This window comes from Alternaria ventricosa (genome assembly GCF_023758065.1).
Source record: "Alternaria ventricosa strain BMP 2768 chromosome Unknown scaffold_9, whole genome shotgun sequence".
NCBI lineage: Eukaryota > Fungi > Ascomycota > Dothideomycetes > Pleosporales > Pleosporaceae > Alternaria > Alternaria ventricosa.
In genome coordinates this window covers 1,044,454-1,070,946 of record NW_026055689.1, presented here as the reverse complement: position 1 = coordinate 1,070,946, position 26,493 = coordinate 1,044,454, and the positions used below count along the sequence as shown (strand labels likewise).

At 53.3% G+C, this 26,493-nt stretch overlaps 6 protein-coding genes across 6 annotated transcripts; 5 read left to right on the top strand and 1 right to left on the bottom strand.

The window, feature by feature from the left end:
• Positions 1 to 56: 56 nt before the first annotated feature.
• J4E93_006022 (uncharacterized protein) lies at positions 57 to 1,424 on the top strand (the record flags this gene model as incomplete). Its single annotated transcript, XM_049343940.1, has 1 exon — positions 57 to 1,424. The coding sequence occupies one exon, from the start codon at positions 57 to 59 to the stop codon at positions 1,422 to 1,424; it is 1,368 nt and encodes a 455-aa protein (XP_049199173.1).
• Positions 1,425 to 7,168: 5,744 nt separating this feature from the next.
• On the top strand, positions 7,169 to 8,541 carry J4E93_006021 (uncharacterized protein; the record flags this gene model as incomplete). The annotated part of the gene is made up of 2 exons (XM_049343939.1): positions 7,169 to 8,029; positions 8,080 to 8,541. The coding sequence occupies 2 exons, from the start codon at positions 7,169 to 7,171 to the stop codon at positions 8,539 to 8,541; spliced, it is 1,323 nt and encodes a 440-aa protein (XP_049199172.1).
• A 1,427-nt stretch (positions 8,542 to 9,968) lies between these two features.
• Positions 9,969 to 11,468, top strand: J4E93_006020 (uncharacterized protein; the record flags this gene model as incomplete). The annotated part of the gene is made up of 5 exons (XM_049343938.1): positions 9,969 to 10,039; positions 10,278 to 10,369; positions 10,438 to 10,810; positions 10,990 to 11,344; positions 11,394 to 11,468. 5 exons carry the CDS (start codon positions 9,969 to 9,971, stop codon positions 11,466 to 11,468), a joined length of 966 nt encoding a protein of 321 aa, XP_049199171.1.
• Positions 11,469 to 15,309: 3,841 nt separating this feature from the next.
• Positions 15,310 to 17,433, top strand: J4E93_006019 (uncharacterized protein; the record flags this gene model as incomplete). The annotated part of the gene is made up of 4 exons (XM_049343937.1): positions 15,310 to 15,652; positions 15,706 to 16,102; positions 16,161 to 16,522; positions 16,682 to 17,433. 4 exons carry the CDS (start codon positions 15,310 to 15,312, stop codon positions 17,431 to 17,433), a joined length of 1,854 nt encoding a protein of 617 aa, XP_049199170.1.
• A 682-nt stretch (positions 17,434 to 18,115) lies between these two features.
• J4E93_006018 (uncharacterized protein) lies at positions 18,116 to 19,171 on the bottom strand (the record flags this gene model as incomplete). The annotated part of the gene is made up of 1 exon (XM_049343936.1): positions 18,116 to 19,171. The coding sequence occupies one exon, from the start codon at positions 19,169 to 19,171 to the stop codon at positions 18,116 to 18,118; it is 1,056 nt and encodes a 351-aa protein (XP_049199169.1).
• Positions 19,172 to 20,037: 866 nt separating this feature from the next.
• Positions 20,038 to 25,794, top strand: J4E93_006017 (uncharacterized protein; the record flags this gene model as incomplete). Its single annotated transcript, XM_049343935.1, has 1 exon — positions 20,038 to 25,794. The coding sequence occupies one exon, from the start codon at positions 20,038 to 20,040 to the stop codon at positions 25,792 to 25,794; it is 5,757 nt and encodes a 1,918-aa protein (XP_049199168.1).
• Positions 25,795 to 26,493: the final 699 nt, after the last annotated feature.

Here is a 26,493-nt window from a genome sequence, read left to right as displayed (position 1 = left end):
GCGCATTCCCGAAAGAAGTCAAGATAGAAGGACGAACGTATCAAACCGATGAATGGATGAACACACCCTCAACTATCCTCGACGCTATACCAAGACGCCTTCATCTGCAACCAGATCACCCTCTGACCATCACACGAAAACTTATCGAATCACGCTTTCCGGGTTACAAGACCCATAATGATCTTTTCCCTATCGTCACCACCGGCCAAAATTTCGATTCTCTCGGCTTTCCATTAGATCACATAGGTCGAAGTAAGACGGACACGTACTACATAAATAAGGAGACCGTACTACGAACACACACCTCGGCTCACCAAGCCGACACCTTCCGCAACAATGAAAGCGAGGGCTACCTCATCAGCGCTGACGTATACCGACGAGATGCTATCGACAGAAGCCATTATCCTGTTTTCCATCAGATGGAGGGAGCAAGAACTTGGGATCGTCAGCAAGCAGAGAAAGAGGGCAAGACACTTGCGCAGGTCATCTGGGACGATGTGGAGAAGATTCCCAAGCATAATGTTGCAGTTGAAGACCCAAACCCTCCATTTCACGCCGAGCGTAACCCACTTCAATCAGGGCATTCAGCAGAAGAAACAGAAGCTATGGCTGCACACCTGAAACGAAGTCTTGAGGATATGGTGGTCACGATCTTTAATGCTGCAAAGGGTGCTGCAGATACTGCCACGTCAGACGAGCCACTAAAGGTACGCTGGGTGGAGGCCTACTTCCCCTTCACATCACCCTCTTGGGAACTGGAAGTCTTCTGGCAAGGCGACTGGCTAGAAGTGCTCGGTTGCGGCATCGTGTCACAGCCCATCCTGAATAATGCCTCGGTCCCCAATCGTATAGGGTGGGCTTTTGGCATTGGTCTCGAACGCATAGCCATGTTGCTCTACTCCATCCCGGACATACGCCTCTTTTGGTCAAAGGACTCTCGCTTCTTATCGCAGTTCAGCGAGCAGAAAGCCATTCGTCGGTTCGAGCCTTTTAGCAAGCACCCTGCATGTTTCAAGGACGTAAGTTTCTGGTTGAAGAGTAGCTCGAATGCCGCTGGTGGCGCCGCTGCTATTCATCCGCCTGCAGGAGGCGTGACTAACGGTTCATCCACGACATCCCCCATTCCATCTTCTGCCCCTACAACTCCATCTGGCACGCCAATTCCACCCGCAGCCCCGGCGCCACAATGCTTCAGCTTCCACGAAAACGACGTGATGGAAATCGCGCGAGAAGTCTGCGGTGATCTTGTGGAAGATGTTCGCCTAACGGATGAATTCGTGCATCCAAAGACTGGGCGCAAGAGCATGTGCTACCGCCTCAACTACCGCAGCTTGGAACGCACACTCACGAACAAGGAGACTAATGAGCTGCATGAGCGGATGAAAGGCATGCTTGTGGAGAGGCTGGGCGTGGAACTAAGATAATGTCGACTGGCCATGGGTACGATAGGACGGCGAAAGCCGTACGAGGTCGCCATATCCTATCCAGAAAAAGGATGAAAGGAGTATAGTCTGGTGGCGGTGGTGGCGGTAAAACGGTACGGGAGTCAGGCCGCCACGCAAAAAGAACACATAGGAGATGTCATGAAAATAGCATAGCCACGTGAAGAGACAGGATTCTGTGATCTCGATCGGAATGTGGGGAAAACCGTCAGAGTGACATGAGGGTGTGATAAAGAACGGAACGGAGCGAACGGACGACTGCCGAATGTAGATGTGGGTGTTTGTGTGTGTAAGAGAGGAAACTAATGTCGGCTATCGATCCCTTCAATCCTAACGGCGATGTCCACTGCATAATGTGGTTTCTGGGTGGCCAGACTGCCTGAGTATGCAGGACATCACACCCTCGAAACTCTAAACACGATGATATCTGCCGTACGGATTGCCTGACATGCAAAGTGGAGGAGTGGGCGGCGCTTACATGCTTGCGTATCTCCTGGACGCCTCTTCGAAGCCGGCAACTCACGATGTACAACATGCTGTAAAAACATACGTAGTTCAATTTTAGACGCAACACTACTATGCTACAATCACTATTATTACACACTTAGATCAATGGTACTCGGTACTTCTAGGTCCCAGACTCGGTACCTCCCTGCTGCACCTCCGTTTCTTGTCGACCGCAAGCCTCATGCACGGCACCCCGCAAAAATTCCGATTGAGGAAGGAGTAAAAAACAAGTTACACAAGGTACCGTGCAGGAAAATCCTGTTTCCACACGCGAGCAGTCTGAACGTCTTTGAGCAGCACTAAGGCCTGATGTTGACAATGCCGCAAGAAAAAAGTTGGCATCATGTCAGCAAAGTGGGCGTCTCAGGTTCTGTAATTGTTGGTCGCCCTATATGCGGCTGTGTTATAGTTTGCAGTTGGTGGCCAAGTCCACCGGCGTGTCCTGCAGGTCGCAAGCTGGTGGGGCAAAGGACCCTGTTTTCCTTCAGACCAACACCAAACTTCAACGCGGGTATGCGCCGTTCAAACTTACACGCTCGAGACGCATGCGATAAGACGTGACTTGCAGTTCGCAGCGGCATCCCAAGTAGGCAAACCCAAAATTGTCACGGACCCTGCGCCTTGCTTGCTTACCTGGGAACGCGCTTGTCGCTAGGTTGGTGGAACTAAGCCCATAGACCAAAGCACGACATGTTTTTGCCTTTGGCGTCTAAGTTTGGCGCAGGTTTGGTGTAGGTTTAGCCTTGCTGGCGAGCGACGGACCTCCTAAACTCCGACGAGGCTAGAAGAGACGTCGAAGGAGGCTTCTAGCTGCCGTTCTTCCAAGGGTTACTAGGAGGCACTTCCGTCGCAAAGAAAGATGGGTGTTGCGAATCTTCGCTAAGGATTTGGAAGCTTTTTCGGGGTTTTGCGCATGGGCTGATGTGGCGTGGGCGGAAGTGCTGCGAATTTGTTGTTACTTTTGCGCCTCAGGCTTCCATGCGTCTTCGAGAAGCTCTTATTTTGGAAGCTTTGAACGTGTGAGCTCTGTTTGCTTGCTTTGTGGAAGGTAAGCCGTCTGATGCTTTCTTTCTTTACATACTGTTATCCCCTCCTACGCGTCTGATTCGTCGTATTGATGTCAAATTCAAGGAATGTTGAAGTCGGTGTCGAGGCGGCTGGCTGATGTTCTCGAATTCGATGTTCTGTGCCACATGTATACGTCGCCGTTGTATGATAACAGGGACTCCATATGCCATTGTCGTACACGTTAATAGCCGATGCGAACAAGCAACTACCGACCTCGCAGGTAGCAAAGGATTGCATATGCTGTGCGATGTAGCATTTCTCAACGGCCGTTGCAGCATGTTGACGATCATCTCATTTGCATGGTAACTCGACCCCGGGTACTCGTCCCGTAGCAATCCTCCCCACAAACATCAAAATAGCCACACGCTATAGCTCGAGCACGATAGAAAGAAGTTGTTCTTAGAGAAGATCGAGATCGAATTCGATCGACGATTGTTGAGTAACGGCGAGTGGTTGACCTTTGCTTTTCGGTATCAGGAGTTTGGTGTCTGGGCAACGGCCAGCTGCAAGGATGTAAACTCTCGTAATGTTTGAGTATCAAAGTAAGAGCTGGGGAATTGTTCTCGCCATACACGGAAACTGTACTCCTTTGATGCCTGCCGTGCTACCATATGACAGTACAATATGTTGCAACAGAGATAACGTTAATGAAGCGGATGAGGTTTGAAACGAGGTGACGGTGAATCGTATTTAGCCAGCTTGCGTGTGATAGAGGTCCGATTTGAGCCGCGTCAATTCGGCACGTTGTTGCGGTTGTTAGGTGTATGATTCGAGTGGGGCCATGGAAGCATTGAAATTATTTCCTTACCGAAGCGACATTTGAACACGGACGCGTTGTGCTTGACATTGCGCCATATCCGCAATGCTCAATAGAGGCTTCGGAAATGATGTTGGTAGTTATGCGCAATAGCAGTGCGCTACTAAGAACGGATGATAACGGTTCGCGGTATGCTCTGAATATGCACCTAATAGCTTAGTACGGTACATAACGCGGAGGATTTGATCATCATATAACTGCGAAAACGATACCTGCCGTCGGCGCATGATTACAAGGCCACGGCGAGCAGTTCCCTTGAATTTTCTGAACGGAAGGAGGCCCTGTGCGTTTCCCTTCTTGGTGATCAGGCGAAGTGTGCCGACTCCCGCGCCTTGGATGATGGAGTGGCGCTTTTTGTTCTCGAAACGATCGGAACCGGCACATAGCAAACAGAACGAACGCACGCGTTTTTGACCTGATGTCATGATATATGGGGAACGGCCTATTTCTCACATGTGCAGCGAGTTGATTCCTTCAACGCCCGATCGACTGGTGCTGCAGCAGCTGTACGCGAGATGATCTACTCGTAGGTAACGGACCAATATTGACTGCACGATGAGCACCGTTCGCTGCCTGCGAACCAACCGAACGTGATGATATGCAGCCTGCACTCAGAACAGTCAGTCAAGAGCCAGGGTGCGATGAAGCCACAACGTCCCCTTTCGGGGAAGATGGGCCAGGCGAAAGTATGAACAGCAAGACGAACCGCACACGAAAGTGCTTTTGATAAGGAACAGGCAAGACGGTAACCGCATGTGGTGCAAATCGGACGATATTGACTCTGCGAAAAAAAGTTGGTGGCTCTCGTGCAGCAATCCCTTGCTGAGACTGGCCCGTTCACTGCGTCGCTTGGCGTGAAGTCGGAAAGCACTTGCATGCAATCGGTGCGCGAAGCCGAAATTGAGTAGCGCACTGTACCCAGCTATAGTTATATGCATATTGACGTGACGAGGCATCACCTTTGAAGAGAGCACCGTCACTATCATCCCTATAGCTAGATAGGGAGGAAGATGAGCGCACATGTCTTTCGCATAATGTTTCGTGGGGGTCAACGCTCGGCTGTAGTGTGTGATAACTAGCCACCGCACGGATAGCAGAGTGAAACGGCGTAGTAGGCTCGGGAGAAAGAGGCAGATGCGGCCCTGCACGTGTTGTGTTGAAGCTTTTGTGGTCCGCAGCGGACGGGAATCGCAGACAAAGTGCAAAGCGGGTCTTTCAGATTCGCTTTCGTGCTCGCATCAATGTCGGCGTGAAAGGACGCAAGTTCCCATGCTGCTCGCGTAGGCGTATGAAGAAGGAAGAACTAGGCATGGGCACTAGTATGGCGCAAAGTTAAAAGATGGAGAGACAGTGTCAGGGACCCACGGCAGCTTGGACCAGGCCTCTACCTGATCCCACGCAACCGTCGAGCGGAACCGGCAAGTGACAAACCACAGACCGAATTAGTACCAGACGTACACTAGACGTAACTCTCTTCCTTGAATCCTTCACCGAACGATGTTTTTGGACGTTCTCCGTGGGTAATTAAGCGACGGATTGCGGCCCCCGCCTATAGCTGCTGTGTGGGAGATTGGGACGAGATGACAGTACAAGTGATGTGAGGGGTCACTGACTGGAGATCATCGTCGTCGTCTCGAGAGTTGGCTAAGAGGATGCCCAAACATGGGCTTCGGTGGAATATGCCGTCTCGCTCACGGTATTTGGCCGTCGTGGAGTGGAGCGGAAGCCCTTGCCAGGGCAGCGTTGAAGGGTCGCACCAACGCGTGCAATAAGCTTTGAGCGTCATCGTCTAGAAAAGCTCGTAGTTTTGACGAGTCGAGCGGGAGCAGCTGTGCCGTGATGACCCTGTTTCCGGCCCAGGGATGCCACGAGGCCGCTTCCGCAGCCAATGGCGCCCCCCTGCTAGTTCTAAACGTTCGCTTGCATCTGCCTTGTTCCTGAGGCGCTCCTGCCTCCCTCGCCCCGAACTCACACTGACACCAACGTCTTCGCCGCGTGCCGGCCAGAGGCGCGCCGCTGCACAACCTCATCTGAACTGCGACCGAGTCAAATGCACTATGCCAGCACGGGGCACATGTTTTCTTCTCAACAACATGCCAATCACTGGCGCCCCGTACCTCGCCACCAGGGCCATTATTCAGTCGTGAGCGACCGTTTAGCTGCGTCGCCCTGTTCGCAGCTGGTGGGCCGGCTTTCCTACCGCTTTGGTGCAAACCACCGGCATTGATAAACCGCCTGGCATATGAGCAGCCGGTCCGCAAGGCGACGATAGATGATGATAGTCGATTAACTGCATCATGTCCGTTTTCGCTGGCGCTAGACATGTTCACCTGATGCTTCAGTCGAGCGCTGCTACTCGCCTCCACACTACGCTGCAGATCAACATGTTGCAGCCAAAAGGCACCGTCCGTCGCAACCATGCGCTGTGCTCGATGCTAAGGGTGGTGCCGCGCTGTCCATCGTGCAGATCACCCTAGGCATTAATTGCGTGATGATATAGCCTACCCCACGAATCGCCAGACATGCGAGGTTAGGCTCGCGTTTCACCCAACTCCCGCCAATCCCACCTGGGACGCGCCGCCGACAGCCTAGACACTTTTGCTGTTATTGGTACTTCGCGTCTTGCAGGGGCCCTCCTCGTTGCTGCAGGTATCAACACTAGTGCTTGTGAGCCACACTTAACCCGCTGCAGTGTCTTTTTTACCACATACATGCAGGGAAAGCCTTCATGTTTGACGTGCCCGCCTCCCGAGTCTCACCAACCTTGTACTTCAGACAGTGAGCCACGGCAACCTCAAACGTCCGTCATGGCACACATTGCCAATTGCATGCGCTCGGATTCCGAAAAGTCTCCTGTTTATATAACTCTAGAAACGTCCTCCAGGATGGTAAGCCACTCTGCTCCACTCCACATTGCAATGAACTACCATTTGCCCCGACGTTCACGCTCACTCAGAGACATTCAGGCTACTCGAGACTCCCAATCGCCCACCATCTCTTCCCACTCCAAAAGCCCCTCGCTGGCAACCCTCCAACAGCCAAGCACTTCCAGATACCAACTTTGGCCTTCTGCCAAAAGCCCTGTCGGATTGCCAAAGCACAAGGAATCTTCTGACAAGCTGGCTGCCCTTTCAGCTGGTCGTTCTGCCACTTCTCTCAGTGACACTGCCGTATTGCCTGAGAGCAGTCTACCCTTCTGGCAGCGTACTGGATCCTTGTCGAGAAGGAGAAAAGTCAGTGTACCCGAACTTGGAAACACCATGACTACCGTTCAGGAAATGTCTATCGACTCTCGTAAGTGTGAACTGACATCTCCCCGTCCGAGCCATGGCTGATGACCTGTCCAGCAACCATTCCAGGAAGACCACCTCTTCGCAAGCTTTCTTACGAGGCTTTCGGTCACGAGAGATCGTGCAGTGCTCCCGGCTCCAACTGGAGGACGGGACCCTTTGGCGATGCAATGATGGCCTGTGTGACAGGTCCTTCCCCTGTCCCATCTCAGCACGCCAATGGCCCTATGTCTTCTGATCTGCCCAATGCTTCCGGAAGACCATTGTCCCCAATCCTCAGCCCCGGTGCCACCCCTAGACCGTATCTCAAGGTTCAGACCGCCAACATCGACGAAGGATCCGACCTGCGCCCACAAGTACCGCCTAAATCGCCAGCTGTTGAACGCAAAACGTCTCCAGCCCCACTCGTGCTGAACTCTAAAGCAAGCCGGCCACAGCTGACTACGCCTGCATCAATGACCTCAGGCGGCAACACACCACTGAGTGCAATGGACCTCCGACGATCACCCAATGGCAGCATTCCTCTACCTACCCCACCTTCGACCTTTACCAATCCTTTCTATGCATCATCACCCGCCTCGAACCGAGGCTCACCGCGTACCGAGAGGAGAGACCCCATTTCATCACAAAGCTCTACTCACAACCGCAACATGTCTGAGTCGTCCATCATGGAAAGAGGTCGGCCTAAGCGACGCAACAGCAAGAGGGAGCGCAGCCGGACCATGTCAGAGGCTAACGGCTCTGAACCTACTCCTGACGCATGGAAGCTGCCTGAAGGCATGCGTGTGCCTGAAGCTGCCAGACGCATGAGTGATGCCGACAAGAAGCTACTCCACAAGCAAGCCTATGATCAGGCAGGCAACTTCGAGGTGCTCAACAAACGTGATGTAGCATCACTATCAAGGGTAAGCTCTTCACCGCCTCATCTGGACAACAAATGCTAACCTCACTACAGGAACTCAGAGCACTCGACGAGCGCTGCGACTACCTTCGAAAGACCTACAAATCCCTACGTGCCGGCCGCCAAAAGCTGCATGGCCGTATGATTGCTTATCTGAGGCGCGGAGAAACTGTCATCTTCTCACGCGAATCACTTCTCAAACAGGAAGAGGCACTCGCGGAACTGGACATCTCGATCGACGAGTTCATTCTGAAACTAGAGCAAGCCGAAAATCGGCGCTTGCGACTTCGGCAAAAGCTACTCGAGCACGTTGCGGCTGCCATTGTGCTCAACCCTAGTGCGCGGGATCAGGTAGCCGAAACTACTCCACCTCGAAGCCCTGTAAAGATCGACAGCCCATCTCGACATGAACGAAAAGAGACCGAGTCTATCAAGATATACGCCGACGGACACGTTTTGAATCTCTTCTCCGACATTGAGAAGGCCATCGGCAAGATGTGCGAGCAGACTTGCTGAGCGCCTCACGACATTCATTTCTTCTATCTTTCCATCATCGATACCCTCTTCCTTGCCTTGACGGCGTACCATTAATTTCGACTCCTGGACTTCTCACGACTTCCTTATCTGTACCATAACGGCCCAAGCATACTTTGCTCTTACCATTACTCGTTCTTTTATTCCAGGGTGGCCCCTTGACATTTGTCCATACAAAAGAACGCTCATACCATCGACATTCTGCTTTATTGTATACGTTGGCATATATACCCGAGCTTTTGCCCATCCTTTCTGTTCTTCGAAGTAGTCTTTTGCGCATCAATACTTTCTCTTACATCACGATGTTAGGAATGGCGATGACCAGCTGGGGGGCGTTTCATGTTTGAGCTTTGACAAGGGCAGGACGCTATTGTGGCGCACCATGTATCTAGGTACTACCTGCAGGGGTAGATGAATCAAGAATGACATTTTAAAGCCAAGTGTTTCGGTCTCTTACCAATAATCCTGGTGGCGCTGATCGTGCTTAGTGACCATGTCGAGACATCGTCATTTTTCCAACATCTTGCTCGGGCCTTGTGTGAGATATCGCACTGACGGGCCTGGTTCGTACGGCGTCCAGTTTTCGTCTTCCAGGCCCGGGCTGTGACGTTTGCTGTCACGACGATAGTAGGTAATATGCCTGCGAGCGCAGTGGAGCAAGTGCAGCTTCGGAGAAGTGCGCATTCTAGAGCTCGAATTGTTTCACTGAGCTACATACTGCACGTGGCTAGACTGGCGTCCTTGCTATATGATGCCCATTATAGGCTGTTTCGACGACATCGCAGCGTCCTGAGAGGTGTCCGGTGAAACGGGCATACGGTGGGGCTGGGAACATGAGAGGGGACTGCCCAGAGTATTGTTTCTATAGGTTGCCAGGGTGTCTATAGTGTTACGCGGGGATGCACAGTTGCGCACCCGCGCAGCAGTCACATCAATTTCCTTGTTCTCACCCTTGTTGAGCTGGAGACGAGTTTTGCAGAGTTTTCAACGTACATTACGTCTCCATTCAATGACCTGTGCAAAGACGTAGGACGCGCCCAGAACACACAGCGGGCCAGATACGGATCTCGGCCGCCGTCAAGTTTCAGAAGCCGATTAGAAGACTGCAAGGCCTATCCCAACAGATGGCCCGCATCGACTTCCCGCCATCATCGAGACTTAAGGCATATTTGCCGTTTAGCAGAGATGAACCCTCTTCAGCAGGTGCGAAAGTCGGCATGTTGGTCGAGATGGAGCAAGTAGTCGGGTGATAGGGTCCGCTTCCACCTGCCGCGGCCGGACGCTCCAGTCTCTTTGGGTCGGCGCCACCTTTCTCCGCATGGCCCGTGCCCGGCGAAAAACCTCACTTCTTTGGGCGACGACGTGACCACCTGTAGAGAGCCATAATTTACACCGTCACACTCACCACCATGGCTACCAACAGCATCAAGTTATTGACCGGCAACAGCTATCCCGAACTTGCTGCTCTCGTTGCCGACCGGTACGTTCAAGTTCTTCCCCCTTGACGCTCTTTCGCGGCTGCGACTTGGCATGCAGCTGCCCAACGACTGCAACATATTTATCCCCACCATCATGCAATAGCGATGGGTATCGCACAATCTGCGAAGTCTCTCGGCTTTTCTTTGATGGGTTCTTTTTGATTCTCGTGAAACAGACACAGAAACAGAGCCTCGGGGTATTAAGCACGTGCTCCAACTGCATCGCTAACTGAGTCACAGTCTCGGAATCGAGCTTACCAAGATTCTCGTGCTCCAGTACTCGAACCAGGAGACTTCCGTGACTATTGGAGAGTCCGTTCGAGACGAAGATGGTATGCATCATCATGTCTACACGGGATCGAGTACCGCTGCCTCTAGTGCTCGGCTTACCACAACGCAGTCTTCATCCTGCAGTCCACACCACCAGGCGACATCAATGATGCTCTCATGGAGCTGCTGATTATGATCAATGCATGCAAGACCGCTTCCGCGCGCCGCATCACCGCTGTGATTCCAAATTTCCCGTATGCCCGCCAGGACAAGAAGGACAAGTCTCGTGCGCCAATCACGGCAAAACTCATGGCAAACATGCTTCAAACCGCCGGTTGCAACCACGTCATTACAATGGATCTTCACGCCAGTCAGATCCAGGGGTTCTTCAATGTTCCCGTGGATAATCTCTATGCCGAACCTAGCACGCTCAGGTGGATTCGTGAAAACCTGGACGTCAAGGACTGTGTCATTGTCAGTCCAGATGCGGGAGGCGCGAAGAGGTAAGACCACATATGCTGTCTGCTAACAACTCCCCAAGTCTTGGTGCCGAGCACGGCAGTGAGCAGTGGTACAACGGCGCGAACTCAGGACCCGAAGTCTTACCCTATGCCATACTGAACTCTCGGGCTGTCCTCCGTAGGACGAATTCTAGAATGTGCTAGTACTAATGCATTTCCAGGGCAACTTCGATAGCGGATGGCTTGAACCTTGGCTTTGCACTCATCCATAAGGAGCGCACACGCCCCAACGAGGTTTCGCGTATGGTGCTAGTCGGAGACGTACGCGGAAAGACGGCTATCCTGGTCGATGACATGGCCGACACATGCGGTACACTTGTGAAAGCAGCGGACGTTCTCATCTCCGAGGGTGCGAAGGATGCGCTCGCGATCGTCACCCACGGCATCCTGAGCGGCAATGCCATTGAAGCTTTGAACGGCAGCAAGCTCAAGAAGATCGTCGTCACCAACACCGTACCCCACGAAGATAAGAAGGAGTTGTGCGACCGCATTGAGACAATTGATATTAGTCCGACCGTAAGTAACTCACTATACTTTGGAAAGATGCCGTTCTAACGGCACACAGCTTGCCGAGGCCTGCAGGCGTACCCACAACGGCGAGAGCGTTAGTTTCCTCTTCAAGCACGCGCCCGTCGACTAAGGGAGACATGATCATTCGGTCAACGGCAGTCATCCAGCATATGAATTAACGGCGTCATTGGCGGTATCGGCGTTAGGATCAGCATCAGGACTTGGACTATTCTTCAGACGACAGATATCATGAGTCTATGAAGATCTGCAGATCGCCTTCAGATCCCGCATCTATTGGCGAAGCCACTGCTGCAGCATGTGGCGTCGCACTAAGTGCATTAATGAAATTGCACGTTTCTATAACATCTTCTTTCCGCTAAACTCGTGGCAGGTGTGTCTAAACTAAATCCGCTGTCAGCCGGGTTTGACATGCATGCGCAAGAGGACGCCATGGTGAGGCACTTGTCTAGTCCGTCACGTTGCGCGATACGAACTAGCGAGTTAGTCCCTTTTAGCATGGAGCAGATCGAACTTTATACCATCGTCAAACTACACTCTCCCCACGCACAAATAAGGTTTCACGACCTGCGAGATCTCGCTGATCTTTACTGCGCATGCTCGAGGTGCGGGATCAATCACCGCTAGATATCGCTTACAGGCATGTACTGTACTATCACGATGCATGTGCGTCGTACTGGCTTGCGCGGTGACAGGCTTAACATGCAGCCACAACCAGCACCCTTAGACTGACATCAAACGATGATCGACAAACACGCGGAGTATTGTACTCTCCCGGTTAGTGTTACTTCGACAAGTTCGTACGCCTCAGCCACCTCCAGATACGCTCCACATATCGCAGCCAGCATACCCCAAAGAGGATTGTGTAACCAAACGCGGTAGACTCCGTGAGCTCCACCCACCACTACTCAGCGACCTCCACCCTCAGGATTCAGTTCTTGTTATCGGTAATCACTGAGATCCTGCCGAGTCAAGTCGCTTTTATTCCCCAGTTATTTCCTGCGACTGCCGAAGCTCCTCGGAGGTTTCAAACCATGCTGAAGATCACGATGCTCACTTTACCCACCGATCTTCCGCTCCGATCCGAGGAGTGCAATGGTCCAAACGCGTTGCTATGTTTAACTCGTGGGTTAAGCGGAGGTGAAATCTGGAGATATCCGTGAAATACGGATTTTAAACTTTGGGGTTTGACGATGACCGGACTTGTGGTTTTCGCATCCACCGATGCCGAAGTTCTGCCATCGCGTCGGCATGACTAGTGCGTGGCTGGAGAACATGTTCAAACAAGCGTTCGCTGCTAAGCGGCTGCCCGTCCAGAACGGTTCCACGCGATGCAACGGAACTCATGGCCACTTGTGTCTCGCCGCTCGTAAGGGCCGCCAGTCGAGTGGCCGGGCTGCGCATTGCACTGAATGTGAGAGTTGTGATTTGGCTGTCTCAGAGTGAAATCATTTCAATTTTGCTGAGTACAATATGCTTGAGAGGCGGTGAGCCCGTCCATTTTTTTAACAAGATGTCGCTGTTTTACTACGGTGGAAGAAGCTTAAACATTCTCGCGATGCTTGGCATCCATCGCGCAGGACCGTTCACCCCACAGCAGCACTGACCATCAGATGACCACCATCTCCAGACCCTTTATCAACGCTATCGCACGGCTGAATGCGAATGCGAGCTCTTTCTACCAGCGCAGGTACGAACTACAGTTCTCTCTCAACCCCTTCGAATACGGTTTCAATAGCCTACACGGCTACCGAGCTGCCTCAAGAATTCACGCAGTCTACCCCTTACAACAAGGATATGCCGCGTGAACACATGCGCGAGAGCACGCAAGTAGATCCCAAGGGTCCTCCGACATGCAAGCAAAGGCAAGGATCCAGCATCACGCACCGCCAGCACCCCAGCACCCCATAAACTCAAAGAGCCGGAAGAAGCCAAACGAAGGTACGAGACTTCCGACTTGCCAAAGGGACCCCCATGCCTCGCATCGAAGACACAAGTTTCCCAGGTTCCAGATTCCCCAAAAACCCGCGTTGGAAAATTAAAGTTGTCCGCACCCCAGAACGGACCGAAAGTGTACAAGAGCGGGTGAGAACTTTATATGGCGCAATCGCGTGCGTCGTAACGCAACGCATCCCTTCCCTTATCACATCCTTTCCGCTTTCCACCTCACCGGATTGAGACTGCAGCCAGCCTCGTTACGAGTGCAATTGTCTCGAAAAGTGGCGGGACCCCGCGCCAGGGTCCAGGTGACAACTATGTCTTCGACGGTCCGAAATGGTGAACTTTGATGTATTATCATACGATTTTTGGATTTCTGGATCTTGACCTGAGGGGATAGTCTGGATCTTCCATTGTGAGTGTAGGGCCGATTCGGGGGGGCGAGATTTGTGGGTGGAAGGGGCAAGGTGAGACGGTCTTTTAGGGTGGCGTGAGGTGGGGGTGGGCCGGTGGAGGTGGGTTGTAAATGTATGAAGATGTTTCGGTGTAGAGGGTCATGTGGAGAAATGTGGTATCGTGGAAGTAAGGATGTGTACAGATGTAGCATGGGGAAGGGAGATGCTTGTGACTATGGCCTTAACACTGGGATGCGGGCTGTAGACGTAGAAGAGTCACTCTCGGGGTATATGGTGTGAACGTCCAAAAGTCTCCCTTCTCGATACTTTATGTGAGCTGTTATGAGAGTTGTGAGAAGGGCTGGACAAAAGGCCGGTCCTGTTCAGATTTGATGGTTTGGGACAAAAGCGGTTGCTCGGAAGATGTCGTAATGGTATATCTTGTACCACGCGGGCTTTTGGAGGGAACATCTGCATATTACGTCTTGCATAGATGCTTGTTGCGAGCGACGCGATTGATCTACGCCAGGTCCCTCTCGACTCATTCGGACTTCGCGCTTTCATCGGCGTTTGGGCTCCTGAACTTAGCGAATGAAAGCGAGTGCTGGTTCGAGCATGTTCAATACGCTTGGAATATCTTCTTTGATAACGGCGGCCTTCTTGAGAGGCTTTTGACTTCCAGAAGAGGTGGAGAATCCGGTTTCTGAAAATGGGTGTCGAGCTTCGGGGTGAGTGGTTGCTTCACTTAGCGTTCGACTTCATTGCAAGATTGAAGAGTGCATGAAGGAGTGCGCACTTGGAACCAGGCACAAGGAGAAACGCGTACTTGTCGAATGTATTTTGTGAAGCTTTCGTGGGCGAACTGCTGTTTCAAGGCTGTGGTGAGAAGCACATAATGGGGGAGGAAGGGCGAGAAGTCGTGAAAGAATTGCATCTTGACCCCGCAGTCAGCCCATCCCATTCTCCTACCAACACCAGTTTTTGACTCAAATATATTGTCAATCAGATAGTTGAGTTCCTACGATTTCTTATTACATACTCTTGTTAAAGTGTTGCAGTCACGTGTTGGTCTTCGGCCTTTGCGAGTTCGGCGTCTAACTTAGGAGAAGGAATTGTAATACATCTACGTAAATACCTAAGTCATGCCTGGCGTATTGTAGCAGAATATCTGGTATGTTTGGGTAGCACGCCAACGTTGGAAGGACCATGCCCATCGGCCGATCGTTCCCACATGTATACACAACCCGCTACGCTCACACTTTAAATGCACCTATAGAGTTCTTCCCCAAGAAATACCAGGCGATTGTATCCAATCATAACGGCATGCAAAAGTAACCCAGCACACGTGCAGCGCCCTTTCAATCTATGTTCGCCACCACGGCTGCCTGGCGAGGATGACGACAGAGAGAACAACAATGCTGAATCTTCATAGCACTCAGATGTGCAACTTGGGCTATCACCACGACTACCCACACATAAAAGCTCTACAGTGACGAAGAAGTCAACATGCCATTATGCAATCTTTGCCAGTCGCTCGACGTCCTGGACATCCCTAAACTGTCACCCGATTACAGAATTCACGCTGTCACTCGACGCGACTACCCGTGCCTAGTCAAGATAATGAGCCAACCTCTCAGGGATCTCTGGAAGAACAAGCAAGACCTTCCACAAGATCAAGAACCCATCGGACTACCTTTCCACCAGAGTATCGAAGACCTCGAAGCCGCCGCAGTCGATTGCGCAATCTGCAAAACCGTACAGCGCGATGTCGCACAATTTCGACCTGAACATAGTGAGGCGAAGAAGGAACCCGGTATTCGTGAAGAGCGTAGTGGGGGACCAGATTGGAAGATGTGTCTCGTTAGGGGCGTGAATGACACTGGGGGTTTCATGGTGGTATCTGTCGATACAGAGCGCTGGTACCAGATCTGGGTTGTTGCTGCGGTGGGGTTGTGTGCTGATTGTAAGTGTTAAAGAGATTTGGTGAAGCTGTTGCTTCGACTAACGGTGTTGTAGACGTCGATCCGTTGGCCGCTGTCGTTCGAGGTCGAAAGACACTCTCCTCATCTCCGCATACACTTGCACATGCCCTGAACTGGGTACGTAATTGCGATAAACAACGAACGGATCGGCGCTGTCATGTCGATGCGGCACCGCTTCCAGCTCGAGTCTTGGATATACGAGGGTCAACGCCGCACAGAGTAGCTCTTTATGAGCCCACAGGGGAAGAGCTGGGACGCTACGCAGCACTGAGTTATGTCTGGGGCGAGTCAAGCCCGTTCGCAACCACGCGAATCAACATCGAAGCCAACAAGAAGGGCATCGACGTCGAGGCACTTCCAAAGACATTCCAAGATGCCATTCTCATAGCGCGAGAAATGGGTATCGGATACGTATGGATCGACTCTCTTTGGTGAGCCGGCCTCACCCATCCTACTCATGACACCAAACACTAACATTAAAAACCCCAGTATCTGCCAAGACGACTCAGAAGACTGGTCGCGCGAAACATCGCGCATGGCCTCCGTCTACTCGAACGCCTACATCATGCTCTCCGCAACCGGTTCTCCATCCTCCACATCCGGCCTTTCCATCTTCTCGGACAACCGCCCCGCACCCATCTACTCCCCTTTCTCATACGAATCCACAGAGGATATCAAAGGAACCCTCTACGCCTTCTCCTCTTCCCGCGAAACAGCCGCGAAACCCTCCTGGGCCGGAAACAACGCAATGCTGAAGAACGAACCACTGAGCCAACGCGGCTGGGCGTTGCAGGAACGCTGGCTCGCACCGCGTGTACTGCATTTCGGCACCGAGCAGATTTTCTTCGAGTGTTATTGTTCTTTTCTTAGTGAGCAGGGTTTCTACCTGCCAGGGCGAGTGGATACTCTTTTCCCAACTACTTCGCGCACATTCCCATCCCACACGCATCCTTCCTCTCCGGATAAACCTATCCCAGACAACCCCACGCTGCATTGGAACGCAGTTCTAGACGCCTACTCCCGCCGTTCTCTAACCAAACCTTCGGATAAACTGCCTGCCCTCTCTGGTCTCGCACGCACCTACGCTTCCTTGCTCCCTTCTCCAACCACCTACCTCGCGGGACACTGGTCCACAACCCTACTTCAGGATCTCATCTGGCAAGCTGTCGGCACGACAACCGCACCGGCTGTATACCGCGCACCAAGTTGGTCCTGGGCCGCCATCGACGGGCCGTTTGGTCTCTTCAGCCCGAATTCGGGTGTGGGGTGGGACAAGGGGGAGTGGACGGCACTGGCTAAGATCCACGATGTGAACGTTACGTTGAAGAGCGAAGAAAACCCTTTCGGGGAAGTGACCGACGGATGGCTAGACATCAGCGCGCCGCTGGAACGCTTATACCCTGCGGCCGAACAGAGAGAAGGCGAAGGCGACGTATTTCCGAATCGGCAGAAGGGTGCTGTAGCACAGATGAAGGAGAAGTTGGAGGGGGACATGCAGCCTACGTATACTTGTTTCGACACGCCGACTCATACGGAGAGAGCGAGGGGCAGGGAGTTGTGGGTCGCGATACTGTGGAAGCATGTTCGGCCTGTGGAGATGGAAAGAGAGGCAAGTTATCATGCGATTATTGTGGCGAGAGTGGAGGGGAGGGAGGGGAATGTGTATGAGAGGTTGGGTAAAGTTCCTTTTTCAGCGAGGGATTTGGGTGTGTGTGAGTGGATGGGTGATGGGGGGTTGGTGGAGAGGTTTACTCTAGTATGAGTGGACTACACGATGCCATCAGTTCTTATCGAAGACTTTCCTTGCCCGCCGCGCAAAAACGATGAGATTCGGCCATGATTTTCTGATCTCCTCGTCCCACCATTGCTTTGGACAAACTCGCTCCAGCATCTCCAGATCGCCTTCTTCGTAAGGTGTGATGTACTCTTCCCAATCATCTTCTTTAATCTCATCACACGACCTGGCTAGGTTGTACAATGTGAACATGGCGATTAATCTGCCAATGCGCTCAAGAATGTGTTCTTCCGCTGTTTTCTGCTGGATGTTTGAAGTTTCTGGGTAGTAGACATCTCCGTCTTCTTCCAGGGGCCTAATGATTATCTCCCGGGCTAAAGATAACTCAGTCAACGTGGGCGAGCTGTTCACGGCGTAAGGGAGGATGGCGGGAGAGGGGGCTATGTCATCGATGCATGCTGCTTGCTCTTCGGGGGTGGAGAAGGCGTGGTAGCGCGGGATTCTGTGTTCTGGGGCTTGGCGGTTTCGCAGATTGCGCATGGTACGTCGAGCGGAGGTGGACATGGAAGCAAGATGGTCAGTTCTTTTGGTAGTAACAAGAAAAGAAGTCGGAAATGAAGGAAAGTAACAAGATATGCGAATGAACACTGCCTTGCCGTCATGCTGATGCGTTTGAAACTTCAGTTGATTGCGATTGCTGTGCGCTTCACTATATCTTACTTGACATAGGTCCATCGTCCTTGGCCAAAATGTCACATAACCAGTCCGCTGCTTTGTCTGCCATTGGTTTAGGAAAAGCGTGTTCTACGCCCTCGAATAACACATCTTCGAAGGTAATGTCAAGACTTGGGTCTTCTGCTAGTACCTGTTTGAAGATTTTGTAGAACGGCTCACCAGCCGAGTAGGGAACGAGCTTATCTGCCTGTCCACTGAGGTTCAGGATGCGCTTGCCCTGAAGTCTTTCCTTCATCAGGGCCTTCATTCTAGATAGTTGTTCTTGATCGGGCTGGGTGTCGTTTCCTAGCGGATTGAACATGCCCAGTAGCAGCAGACCGGCAGGGTCATACTGGGCAATGGCGTCCTGTAGCGCTTGTGGGAAGTCGGGGGATCCGAGGAATGCGCTTCCAGGTGGTGTTGTTTCCGTGTATGTCTTTCTCTTGGATAGGCGCGCGCGATCAGTCAACAAGCGCGTGTAGTCTGGACAGCCGATGCCGACTACGCCAGCGGTGATGCGGGGGTCACCTAGCAAGCAATGCCATGTCGCATGTCCACCCAGCGAGATACCAAGGGCAAAGTGTTGTTCGATCTTCGGGCTATCCTTGGCGGTAAAGATGTAGGATTCGAGATGGTTGATGAGTTGGGAGGTGTCGGTCGCGGTGCCGTGGAAGCATCCAAACATGTCTTGGGCATGCGTCTCGTTTCCTTCTCTCCAGGCTTGATTGTGTAAATCGTCCACCTTGCGCGATCCGTGGTTACGTTGATCGAACGCAGCAGCGATTAAGCCCTTAGGGTTCTTGCCGGCCCGGCCGTCTTGTATGCGCTTGTTCCAGGTAGAGATGACGCGTCTGGCTATGGGAGCCATGGTCTCTTTCGTCTGCAATCGCGGATTGAGGAGCCATAGGCAGGCGACTGATGATGGGGAAGGAGGGAGTTGGTCGAGGCCATGGACGTCAACGAGGATGCCGGCGATTGTGATGGTGCGGGAGGAGACGGGGAGGTCGGACGAGTTTTGCGTCCCGTGGAGGGGGTTCGTGGTCGCTGCCATGTTGGCTGGTAAGGTCTAAGAATAGTGAGGATATCGATATAGGTTTGAGCGATTAGCAAGCCTAGGGAAAAGAATATGGAGCTATTCGTCTGGTGTATCTTGGAACATGGGCATGCGGAGGGGCAGGGGATCGCCGACCGAGGCTGCTGTCGACGGCAGAACTACATCATCGTGTGACAAGCTTCACAGGTGGCACTGGGCGATGTGCTGGCCATGGCATATGGATGCATAGCGTGATTATACAGCGGTACAAAGGGTCTTTCCTTTATGTATACGTGTGGTGGATTCGGTATGCTCGTAATGATTGGGAGTACAGTGCGGGGTGCAGCCACGCCGCACAGAGACGGCGGCGATATCATCGAGTCTTTTTGGCACAGAAGCGGGCGTTGCATGTGAATGCGATATTATAAACATGGAGAACGCGATATTTGGCGCGTGCTGCAGGGCGCTGCATCGTACATATCTGTGGTGTGGAGCATCGACGCGGTGCAGGCGGTCAGCAAGGCGGAGAGGGCCCCTGACGCCAAAGTCATTAGCGCGACCTTGGAACCAGACAGTTCACCGGGGAAAGCACCTGGGAGATTACTCGAACCGCGCAAGGACCCAGCACGACGTATACTGATCAGCTGCGCCGCGTGTCTCTTTCTCTCGCCTATCCATGACATAGACCTGTCACTGCGAGTATACTGCCACTTACTCCACCTGGGGCAGCATTCCATCAATCCACCGTGACGAGTGACGGCAGCAGCAGGTTTCCTGGCTACCATGGCTGTATAACGCCCTAGAAGCCGAGCAACCACACCCCCACGCGACCTCGCCGTGAGAAGACGCCCACCGACACTTACTGCCTCTTCCGTGTCGTCATCATGGTTGGCTCCAACAAGACCGGGGGCTCACCCACGACGCGCAGCCCGCGCTCACGATCGCCCGCAGTATCAGGAAGGACAGACGAGTCCGGCCGACTGCTATCGCCGCTTAGCTTGGGACAGCCCAGGAATGAGACGCAAGACATACACAACCCCTCGCCCTCGGACGGCGCCCCCAAGATCATGCGCTCTGCCCCGACCGGCTCGCCCATCTCCAGCAAAGAAGCCGGCGAATTTCCCTTCCATGTCCCAGCGAACGCCAACGGGGGTAGCATCCCCGTGCCTGTCGAATCCGCTGAGGCTCCCCTCCGCGCCCCGAAGCCCTCCTCGCACATGTCCAATGGGTCCACCAGCTCCTACTACCCGCCCTTTGCGCCCATGTCCCGACACCCTACCGAGGGCGAACTCTCCGATGCACCCCGAGAGCGCAAGAGCGTCCAGTTCGCCCGCTCCGCCACATTCACATCCGATCCGCCTGCCGCCAACTCGCGGCAGCAGTCATGGGAGGTCGATGACGGCGAAGGAAAGGGCAAGGAGCGGAGTGGACAGAGCTCGTCGCTCATGGGCAAGCTGAGGGCACTGGCAGCGCCCATGCAAGGACACGGCAGGAGCCTGAGTGCATTGGGAGGGAGCTCAGGCCATGAAGGCTCACCCCATGGCCAGCTTTCGCCCACATCCGAGCACGACGAGCCGCGATTCGAGGGACACGACAGCGAGGCCGATGCTGATGGCGAGTCTAGCGCTGGCGAGGGTGCTTCAAGAAGACCGAGACAAAAGAGGCGGAAGAGCAGCCGGCGTTGGTTCGACGGCGAGGGCGAAGGCACCCAGACGGCCCCTACCACGCCCAAGCAGACAACAGGCGGCTTCTTTTCGCGTGACTCACCCACCATGACGCCCACATCGACCCGCCCGGGCTTCCTACGCCGCTCCACCATGGATGACATACCCGAGAACGAGCGGCAGGGTTACTCAGAGGACGAGGGCCGCTCGCGCATCGCAAAAGAGAGCGCATGGACACGCGGATTACACAGTGCGAGGGGGCTTTCGTACGGAGGTCTGCGAAGGCACGACCCCAACGGCGAGGAAGAGGGTCACCAGAATCGTCCTACCGGCAACTTGCGAAGCTTGACTACTTTCAGAGGTGCTGCGGGCGACACACAGCCCTCACCATGGCGGATGCGTAGCGAGCGGACGTCAAGTCTGAGTGCGCAGAAGTGGAAGTCCATCAAGAACAGCCTCAAGCTGCTCGGCAACCGACAAAAGGCCGAACGCCAAATCGACCACGCAAAGTCGGCTGAGCTGATGGCTGAACTGCTTGCCGGTGCACCCGCAGCCTTGTTCTTCGCCAGTATGTTCCAACGCGACGAGCACGGCCACAGGCGTATTCCCGTCCTTCTCGAGCAGCTCAAGGTTACCATCACCGACACAGACCGCCCCGCAAAGAAGGAGGGCGATCGGCATACTGCTTTGCGCATAGAGCTGGAATACGGCAGCGGCCTGACCAGGATGAAGTGGGTTGTCTACAGGAGTGTTGCTGATTTTGCCAATCTGCATCTCAAGTTCAAAGTTCAGGAGAAGCAAGACGCTTTCCGTAGTCGACCGGCTAACCGTATGCGAGAACTAAAAGACAAGACATCCAAGGACGGCGAGACCGAGAAGGAGGAAGAGAAAGAAGACCCACGCACAAAACTTCCACGCTTCCCTAGAAGTGTACTGCCCTATCTCAGAGGTCTTCGAGGCTACGGCATCCTTGATGACGAAGGTGAGGAAGAGGAAGAAGAGGCTGCAGCAGGAGCCAGCGGACCAGAAGGCGATGCAAGCGCTACCGAACGCCCTAACAGACCCAAGCGAGGCAAGTCGTCATTCTTAGGTCGCAGACAGTCAAGCGTAAGTGGTTCCCAAGCTCAGGGTGCTGTCGGTGCCCTTGTAGCGAGACAGGGCAGCTTTGCTGGCGCCGCCGGTCAACCCCTACAGGCGAAACAGAATCATCATGAACGCCAACGGAAGAAGTTGGAACAATATCTGCGAGGTCTCATGACCTACCTCATCTTCCGTCCTGACAGCAACCGCCTGTGCAAGTTCCTCGAGCTATCTGCTCTGGGTGTCCGCCTAGCGGCTGAGGGCGGCTACCATGGCAAGGAAGGCTACATGATGATCAAATCCTCCAAAGGCGTTGACAACAGGAAAGGCTGGACCAAGATCGCCATGATGAACCGCCACTGGCCCAAGTGGTTCCTAGTAAGACACAGCTATGTCGTCTGTGTAGATTCGCCTGAGGAAATGAACGTCTACGATGTCTTCTTGGTCGATGCTGACTTCCATCTCGATACCAAATCTGCCAGGATACGAGATAAGAAAGCTAGAGATCTAGCAAGCGAAGCGAAGGCGTCTGCAACAGGTCATCACCAGCTCAAGCTCGTCAACGCTGAACGCAAGATGAAGCTGCTTGCTCGTAACGAGCGGATGCTGCATCAGTTCGAGGAGTCCATCAACTTCATGTCACAAAACACATTGTGGTCTCAACGCCAGCGGTTCGACAGCTTCGCTCCAGTGCGCAAGAAGATCTACGCTCAATGGCTTGTAGACGGTCGCGACTACATGTGGAATGTGTCGCGAGCTATCAGCATGGCGCGCGACGTCATCTACATTCACGACTGGTGGCTCAGCCCAGAGCTTTACTTGCGTCGTCCAGCTGCTATCAGTCAGAAATGGAGACTCGACAGACTACTCCAACGCAAAGCACAGGAAGGTGTCAAGATCTTTGTGATTATGTATCGCAATATCGGTGCTGCTATTCCTATCGACTCCGAGTACTCCAAGTTCTCTCTGCTAGATCTCCATCCAAACATCTTCGTCCAACGATCGCCGAACCAAATCCGCCAGAACACATTCTTCTGGTCCCATCACGAGAAGATCTGCGTCATTGATCACACTGTAGCTTTCTGCGGAGGCGTTGACCTGTGTTTTGGTCGCTGGGACACACCACAACACGTCGTCGTTGACGACAAGCCCACAGGTTTCGAGCTCGATGATACACCCAAGGACGCTGACCACTGCCAGCTATGGCCGGGCAAGGACTACTCCAACCCCCGTGTGCAAGACTTCTTCGCTCTCGACAAACCCTACGAGGAGATGTACGACCGATCGAGAGTCCCGAGGATGCCGTGGCACGACGTCGGAATGCAGATCGTGGGTCAACCCGCTCGTGACTTGACCCGTCATTTCGTACAGCGATGGAATTACCTCCTTCGCCAACGCAAGCCTTCGCGACCGACACCCTTCCTCCTCCCTCCGCCTGACTTCAACCCCGCCGATATAGAAGCTCTTGGGCTTGATGGAACTTGCGAAGTACAGATCCTACGTTCCGCTTGTGCCTGGTCCTTGGGTACACCCAACAAGGTTGAGCACAGTATTATGAACGCATACGTGCAGATGATTGCCACATCCGAGCATTTCGTGTACATCGAGAACCAGTTCTACATCAGTAGCGGCGAAGTGCTGGGAACGAAGATTGAGAACAAGATTAACGATGCGATCGTCGACCGTATCAAGCGTGCCCACGCCAACGACGAAGACTGGAGAGCATGCATCATGCTTCCGCTGATGCCCGGATACCAGAACACCGTCGACGAACAAGAAGGCAGCAGTGTCCGTCTCATCATGACATGTCAATACCACAGCATTTGCCGTGGTGAAGGCTCCATTTTCGGACGCTTGCGAGCTGCCGGCATTGAACCTGAAGATTACATCAACTTCTACGCACTCCGATCGTGGGGCGAGGTTGGCCCGAACAAGATGCTGGTCACAGAGCAGTTGTACATCCACGCGAAGATCATGGTAGTCGATGACCGAGTTGCCATCATCGGATCTGCAAACATCAACGAGCGTTCTATGTTGGGATCACGAGACTCCGAGATAGCTGCTGTCATCCGCGATACTGAGCTACTTGATTCGTACATGGGCGGTCAGCCATACAAGGTGGGCAAGTTCCCGCACACGTTGCGTATGCGCCTCATGCGGGAGCATTTGGGTGTAGATGTCGACTGCATCTCTGAGGAGGAGATGCTCAGCCAGATGTCCGATGATGCCGATAGTGTCGGTTTCCAGACAGAGTCCTCTGGCCCAGGATCACCAACAGCTCAGCGTGCGACTGAACAGAAGTTGGAAGAGAACAACTACAAGATGCAGGATGAGCTCATACAGAAGGCCGAGAAGCTGCACAGCTTCAATCATGACTTCGACTGGGCGCAGGATCAAAACCCCCATCTGCAAAGCACCAAGAAGCCATCGGCGGATTCTCGTGTGCAACACAACACGGCACATAGCAAAGATGTTCGTGGCGAGGGCGTTGATCATATGCTGGAGGTCGAGCAGTTGCGACCGATCATCACGCAAGCCAGGGACTCATACATCGACGAGCATGGTCATGAGAAACTCGTCACGGACATTGCGGCTGAAGGTGCTGCAGCCGTGCCCAGGAAGAGCGCGACACTCAAGACCCGCAAGCGCAGTGGTACTACCGGCACCAGGGCCAGCAACATTAGCGCACAAACTGACGGAACTGGCTATGCTGGTCTCCCACCTCCCAAGCTACCTCGCATGGACACGTTCAAGCTGGGCTTGACACAGCTCAGCCAGTTGCCTGCGTTGCCAATTTCGGATGATACAGATATTGGCGGTCCGCCTGCTCTACAACGAACCTTTAGCCAGGGTTCCTCTTCCGTCATCAACCCTCTTCTCTCGGAAATGCGCCGACCTGTTGTGACCGAGGACTGCATGCGCGATCCTATCAACGACACCTTCTTCCTCGACACTTGGCATCAAATTGCAGAGAACAACACCAAGCTCTTCCGCCAAGTCTTCCGCTGCATGCCTGACAACGAAGTCCGAACATGGAAGGAATACCAGGAGTACGCTGCATTCTCGGAACGTTTCACCAAATCCCAGGGCGGAGACAAGAGCCAGATGCACAAGCAGCAGGATGCCCCGGGTACGACTGGCCCGCCCGGTACTGGTCTCACGAGCAAGTTCACCTCGACTGCTGGTACTGTCGGCAAGCAGGTTGGCGCTCTAGGCGAGAAGCTCACGGAGAAGATGACGAACAACTCGGACAGAGTCAACGGCGAGAACGTCCATGGAACAACCCATCACTCGAGTATGGGCGGTGTAGAGCAATGGGCCGATGACCAAGAGAAGCGCGTACAGTCCCAAAGCCCGCCTCCCCCTGCCACGCGCGGCCTACATCTGGACACCGCATCCGGCACAGCGCTGAATGAGAAGCTAGCCCCCGAGCCCGCCGACGACGCCGTAGTCTCCCCCATGAACCCCGCTCCTCCAGAGAAGACCTTCACCTTCCCCGCTCCACCACCCGTCCCCAACGAGAGCGCACACACCGACTTCGCATCGCACTCGCAAAACCCACCTCCAACATCCCACTCTAACCGCGAACGCTCCCAACGCGTTACCATCTCCGAGCCGCCTATCCACCCCAACGCGCTGCCCCAGAACCAGAACTGTAACAACACGCCCAATCGCTCTAACACCAAGCGTTCCCGTCGCCGCGCTACCACGAAGTCATCGAACAGGCAGTTCAACGCTACAGATGCGGATATCATGCTTGACAAGGAAGATGCGAAGCGGCTGCTCGAGTTGGTCCAGGGCCATATCGTACTTTGGCCATATGATTGGTTGGAGAGTGAGGAGAGGGGTGGTGGGTGGTTGTACAATGTCGATCAGATCGCGCCGTTGGAGATTTAGTAAGTCGACTCTCTTTTACCGCTATATGGAACCCCATACTAACATTCACTGCAGTAATTAAACTTCGACCGCATCGGCTACTCAGCTGCGTAGGAGCGGCGTGAGTGCCGCGATGTTCATGGCGAGTCTTAGAACTTGGATATTGGAGTCTAGGATCAGGTTTCCCACTTTTGTCGCTTCTCTCTCGTTGTCGTTCCATTTGTCGAGTTTTCTGTCATTGTTGGTGCATTGTTGATGGGGAAGTGGGTGGGAAGCAAAGCATTACACTGGCGTTTCTCGCGTCGCGCATTTGCACTTCGCTATTGCATATACAAGTCTTTCTCCCGTCGTTGATAAATCTCTTCTTTTGTGTTTCCTTTCCTTTCCTTTACCACTAAGTCGGTGTAGAAGCGGACATAGGTCCGATTGACTTGGTTAGTAATATAGTAATACATATAGACACAGTTCCACCTCATTTATAGAGAAAGTTAGATATTTCTTGAGCTTACGTCAGATGGGAACATGGAAAGTATGTGACCGAAAGTCAGCGAAGGCCCTGGGTGTTCAGCGTTTCCCTTCAATGAGGTGATTTCAAGAGTGCATTCGGATAAACTTTGGCCACATTCATGGTATTTCGTTTTCTTCCTAAGTCGAGTGCCAGGACAGCCTTTTTGTTTTTTCTACGTACATGCGAAAAATCGCTGTACACTATCCGATCCA